The sequence below is a fragment of the Meriones unguiculatus genome, chromosome 14 (assembly GCF_030254825.1).
Source record: "Meriones unguiculatus strain TT.TT164.6M chromosome 14, Bangor_MerUng_6.1, whole genome shotgun sequence".
NCBI classification, from domain to species: domain Eukaryota; kingdom Metazoa; phylum Chordata; class Mammalia; order Rodentia; family Muridae; genus Meriones; species Meriones unguiculatus.
In genome coordinates, this window is record NC_083361.1 from 85,095,242 (window position 1) to 85,101,241 (window position 6,000).

The window sequence follows — 6,000 nt, forward strand, 5'->3', positions numbered from 1 at the left end:
CTAACTCTCTCAATCATAAAGAGGAAACTCAGTTGTGGCCATGTGGTGAGAGCCAGGAGAACTATTCCTGGTACCAGGGGCGTCTCAGAAAGGCGTGTCAGTGTTCCTACGAGCAACAATGAAAGTTAGCGGGAAGCCGGAAAACCAAGACAGGAGGTTCTTTAATATTTAATAGGCCAGGGCTTCCTCTAGCAATACGCAGTCCTGCTATAGTGGTCTAGACCCTAGGCAGAATATAGATCCCTGAGTCAGGAAACTAACTGCCTTTAGCCATCACTGTTAAAACAGGCAGGTTATGTGTTATGTCACTCCCTGGGCCTCAGTGCCCTTCACTTAGACTTCCTCTTGTACCCTGTAAGCATGAGGTGGGGGAACAAGAACAAAGGTTACATCATTAATGTAAACTTCTGGGCTCATGAGTGCTAGTGATGATGATCTCCTCATTAGCAACAAAGTCTAGGGACAAATCCTACCTCCATCATATACATGACGTAGGAGATAGCAGGAAGTGGTCCTTGGAGATGCTTCAGTGGAGCTAAGGGAGACGTGTTTTAAAGAAGAGTACCCAAGAGACCCCCTTGAAAGGAGAAGGCTGAGGGTTTAATGGGCCACAGCCCGACCCAGCCTGTTGCTTCCACCAAAGCCTGGCGTGGAGAATCACCAGTGTGAAGAGACCCAACGGGTGAGTGCTGCAGGGGATGGAGGAGCCAGAGAGGGGCAGAGGTGAGGAGGAGAACAGGGGCTTGTGGAGTACAGACCTGTTGGGTTGGCTGTAAACAGAGGCGGGCCCCCAAGGCTCTAGAATGAGTGCACACACAGTAGCTTTGGGACTTGGGGTTAGGTACACCACCAGGAGGGAGCAAGGAGGTGTGGTAACAGTGGGATACGAAGTGTCTGGACCCGGGTTTTCCCCACAGAAAGACAAGGCTGATGGAAGCAGGAGCTTATGGGGTCCAGCCTTCGTGAGCACCTTGTAAGCACTGTCTACCTAAATGAAGGCTTACAAGGTCACAGACAGGGAAATGGGGCTCAAAAGAAGTGGCTGCTGGAGGTCACAGAGATAGTGGTGAACAGGCATTTGTAGCTTGTCCTATCTCCCAAGTCCTCGTACTTGTCTGCTACAGTGGGTGGGGCACAGTGAAGGGAGACTGAAACTTTGTGGTGAGGAGTCTCTCCCCCTCCCCCCTCTGCCAAACACAGGGAAGGCGTTCATTGAACTGAAAATCCTTCAGAAATGTAGCCATCAAAACTTACTGTATAGATGAGATAAACAATGCTGAAGGTCACAGCAAGAAGGGGTAAAGGCTGGTCCGGCACCCTCGGCTGTCCTGGACTCGCTTTGTAGAGCAGGCTGGCCATTTAACTCACGAAGATCTGCCTGCTGGGATCAAAGGTGTGCACCACCATGCCCGGCTGCATCCAAACTGAATTGATAGGTAGGGATGCTGAGCATGGTGGTGCTCGCCTTTAATCCCAGCACTCAAGGAGGCAGAGCCAGGTAGATCTCTGTGAGTTCGAGGCCAGCCTGGTCTATAAAGAGAGCCCAGGACAGCCAAGGCTACACAGAGAAACCCTGTCTCAAAAAACCCATATAATAAAAATAAAATTAAAAAATAGGTAGAGCTTAGACCTTGCAGGTAGCCATAGCTGGCTTCAGCGGAGCCCTTCGCTCTCAATCCTCACCCTGTGGCCACCCTGTGGACGAGAACCTGTTCTTAGCTGCTTCATTTCCTTTTTTGAGTAGATATTCCCATTTTTAAAAAAAACTTGGCTTATTAGTTTGTGTGTGTGTGTGTGTGTGTGTGTGTGTGTGCGCGTGTGTGTGTGATGTGGGAGTGATGGGTATCTGTGTGCCCAGCACAAGTGTGACTATGAGAGGACAGCTTTGGGGATTTGGTTCTGTTTTCCACTGTGGATTCTGGGGATCAAGCTCAGGTTTTCAGGCTTGTACAAGAGCCTTTACCTACCACAGCGTCTTGACAGCTCAGTTTCTTCAGTTTTAAGAAGCATAACCAGCAGGGAGGGCTCTTGTGGGAGATGGTGAACATCAAGGACAGGTTGGACATTGAGGCGACTCATCCACCTGTCCTCTCTCTATCAGTGGTAGAACTGGTGCTAGATCCCCTGGGGCTAGCATTTTGCCCTAACTGAACACAGACTGTACCGCTTAGACACGACCTTTAATTCAGGAGAAAACAACCGTGTCTTAGAAAATGGAGTCAAGTCTAAAGAGATGTTGGCATTTCCTGTGATGAGCTGGTTGGCACCAGATACCAAGCTTTAAGAAACTGAGCAGCTTTGGTGCCCAGCTTTGACGGCGGTCCAGGCCTGGACTGCCTATTAGACAACCTAGCATCACGGGGCAGTCAAAATCCACAGGCGAGCTCTCCACCAGGAGCTTGGTATCCATGTCCCTGTCAGCGAACAGTGGGCAGAGGAGGGAGAATCAGGGGCAGCCGGGCCACTGGGGTTGTATCCCCTCAGGGTTCATCCCTCCATCATCCCTCCCCTCCTCCAGCTCGGTCTGACCCTGGGAGGACGGACAGCCTATGATTGGATGAGTACAGCAATGTCCAGGTAGGACAGCTGGCGTCTCCTAGAGTGTGGCTGACTACTGAAGCTATTGGCCTGTGGGGGTCTGCTCATGGAGCCACAGTGTGGGAAAAAGCTGGCTCATTCTTTCATCAAGGACATATATTGCCAAGGAGGTATTTGTATAGCTTGACACTAGCTTAAATTCTACCGTAAAGAACCTCAGAGAAATAGTTGAAATTTAGTCTTTTCAGATATTATCAACTGGAAAAAGGGGAAGTAAAAACCTCTGCCCATATATTTTTGGCTTGGAAACTTGGTGTCTGAGTTCCTTGAAAAAGATGGAAAGGAGAAAGAGCCATGTTCCAGAAATGAGAGGCTCAGCACAACCTTCCTGGCATTTCAGCCTGTTGGTATGGGGCCTGGGAAAGACCCCATCTTCCTGCTCAACATCTGTATCCTCCAGGGAGTGGGATGGCTGGAAAAGAACTCTTAATATCACATAATGGTTTGTGCGTGAGAAAAGTTTTGTTAGAAAATGATGAAATAGAAGTCATGGGATCATTGAGATTAAAGACACAGTATCACCAATGTCAGCCAACAATTGTTCAAATGGTCTAGGGGTCAAGCCTAAAGCTGAGAATAAATAATATTTTCCTTTAGCTTAAGTCCCTACATCTGTGGGTGGAAACAGTCCATTTTGATTCTTTGGGGAGTTCTTTTCCATGGGAACTGATAGTGAGAGTGTATCTCAAGTTCGCTATAAATCACCTTCATCTACCCCAGAACATCATGGCCCCTTCTGAGCAGAGGTCAGGGGGACCTGCTGGGGGATGGCCATGTAGGGGTTAATTAGGGCACCTGCTGGGCTGGGGAGAAGCAGTCAGGGGTCCTGCAGAGAGACCACCATGGAGTCTGTCCTGCAGAATTGCCAAAGAAGTTATCTAAAGCATTCTCAGTGTCACCCCCCTTTCCTTAAAATGACAGAGACCCTCACACAGAAAGAGGAAACAGAAGTCTCAGCTTTGAAGTAGACAGCAGGACTGAGCAGCAAGAAAGAAGGGAGTCAGTGGTGGGATAATAGTTAATCTGGAAAGGCAGAGAGATTCCATAAAGAGAGACCCAGCCTCACCCCCGCTGTCCCCCCTTTAGGGCCACGAAGGTACCAAAAACAAAACAAAAAACCAAATTCTTGAGACAAATCTCAAAGACAAAATTAATTCAGTGAAGAAATCTGATATCCCCAAAAGAGTCACCTCGGACATGGAAATGAGATCCAAGTTCATCCATAATACTTAGCATCCTGCAATCACATAATTATGTCATTGTTTTGTCATTATGTCATGTCTTTCTTTACCAGGAGACTTTCAGTCCTATGATGCTAAGACCTCTTTCCTGATCAGCAAATCTGCATAGTTTTTATATTGCAGGGCACTTCAGGGGCACTTACATTGTAAGTGTGTGTGTGTGTGTGTGTGTGTGTGTGTGTGTGTATATACATACATATATATGTATGTAATATATATATGTATATAATGTTTATATTGCAAGTGTTGACTGATCCTTGATTTTAGAGGAAAAAGGGAGTTCTGGCATAGGTTGAGGAATCTGGTACAAGGCAGAGCCCATTGTATTTCCTCTAGAATTAATAGTAAATAAATTGGTTAGCTCGATTAGACAATGGCCATTATGTAATTCTCACCCCAGAACCTTGGTGCTTCTCTTTACAGATGGGTGTGGGAACCTCCTGAGCATCCGGTTTTAACCCACTATGGAGAAAGTAGCCTGTAATGCGTCAGGGGACACTCAGACTGTCTTCTACCTCACAGGCATCCCCTCTCTGCAAAAATCCCTCTTCCTTCCTGTCTTCTTCATCTTTCTCCTCCTCTACCTGCTCATCCTGCTGGGCAACACCCTGATCCTGGTGGCTGTGGTGACAGAGCTCAGCCTGCACAAGCCCATGTACTTCTTCCTAGTCAACCTCTCAGCTCTGGACATCCTTTTCACTACAACCACCGTCCCTAAGATGCTGTCCCTATTCCTGCTTGAGGACCACTTCCTCAGTTTCCCTGCCTGCTTCCTGCAGATGTATTTGTTCCACAGCTTCTCCTGCTCAGAAGCCTTCATCCTGGTGGTCATGGCCTATGACCGCTACGTGGCTATCTGCCGTCCTCTGCACTATCCTGTCCACATGACCCCACAGACCAACACTTCCCTGGCAGCCAGTGCTTGGATCACTGCCCTCCTCCTGCCCATCCCAGCAGTGACACAGACCTCTCAGATGGCATTTGACAATATCACCTACATCTGCCACTGCTTCTGTGACCACCTGGCTGTGGTGCAGGCCTCCTGCTCAGACACCAGTCACCAGACTCTGATGGGCTTCTGCATTGCCATGGTGGTGTCCTTCCTCCCCCTCCTCCTGGTGCTTCTCTCCTATGCCCGCATCCTGGCCTCAGTGCTTCGTATCAACTCCAAGGAAGGGCGTTCCAAAGCCTTCTCCACCTGCAGCTCCCACCTCCTGGTAGTGGGCACCTACTACTCCTCCATTGCCATAGCCTATGTGGCCTACAGGGCTGACCTGCCGCTGGACTTCCACATCATGGGTAATGTGGTATATGCTATCCTCACACCTGTCCTCAATCCTCTCATCTACACTCTGAGGAACAAGGATGTCAAGGCAGCCATCACTAAAATGACATGTCATCAGGATCCAAAGAATATTGGGAAACCCTAAATTTACCCCTCATGGTATAAACTGAACTTATAATCATCAACAATAGTAGAGAGGAAAATGTGGATGATTCACTCAGCTAAATAATCAGACCACTAATTCTCAAAATATGTCTCCTCCATTGTAATTTTTTTTCTTATTTTAGAAACTAAATGGGTCCAATTTTTGTTCCACTTTTAAGTTGCCACTCTTAAAGTATGAGAAGACAGAGATTGTAACTGGAGAGGGGGTTCACAGCTCCGAAAATGTTGATTTCAGAGATGTTAATATTTGGCTGCCAAGTAATTCTTTCCTTTTGGATCTAGTCTCAAATTTCCTGAAAATTCCCAGTGTTTCTGACACGTAGCTGTGACTCACTCTTGCCCTTTTTGCAGAAGTAATCACTTCAAAACACCTCTCGGGGGAGCAGTGGAAACTGGTGACTCTCTTAGCTGCCCAGCATTACAGTCACCACAGTATCCTTATGCCAGTTCCATGGGGGACACGGTGCTGCTCACTAGACTCTCCCTAGTCACTGGAGCCAAGCACCTCCCCCATTCCTCATAAACATGGTGCAGCAGCCTCAGCCTTCTCCCCTGGGCAAGAAGCACTACGTTTCTTTTAATTCTTGCTACATGACAGTTTCCTTACCCATGTATGTCTGTGAAGGTGTCAGATCCCCTGGAATTGGAGCTATAGCCAGTTGTGAGCTGCCATGTGGGTGCTGGGAATTGAACCCAGGTCCTGTGGAAGAG

The 6,000-nt window shown here is 48.0% G+C and overlaps 1 protein-coding gene across 1 annotated transcript; it reads left to right on the forward strand.

Annotated features, from left to right (window-relative positions):
* Window positions 1-4,303: 4,303 nt before the first annotated feature.
* Window positions 4,304-5,270, forward strand: LOC132647058 (olfactory receptor 2AT4-like). The gene has a single exon (XM_060366277.1). It carries the CDS (start codon window positions 4,304-4,306, stop codon window positions 5,267-5,269), a length of 966 nt encoding a protein of 321 aa, XP_060222260.1. The 3' UTR covers window position 5,270.
* The last annotated feature ends 730 nt before the right edge of the window (window positions 5,271-6,000 follow it).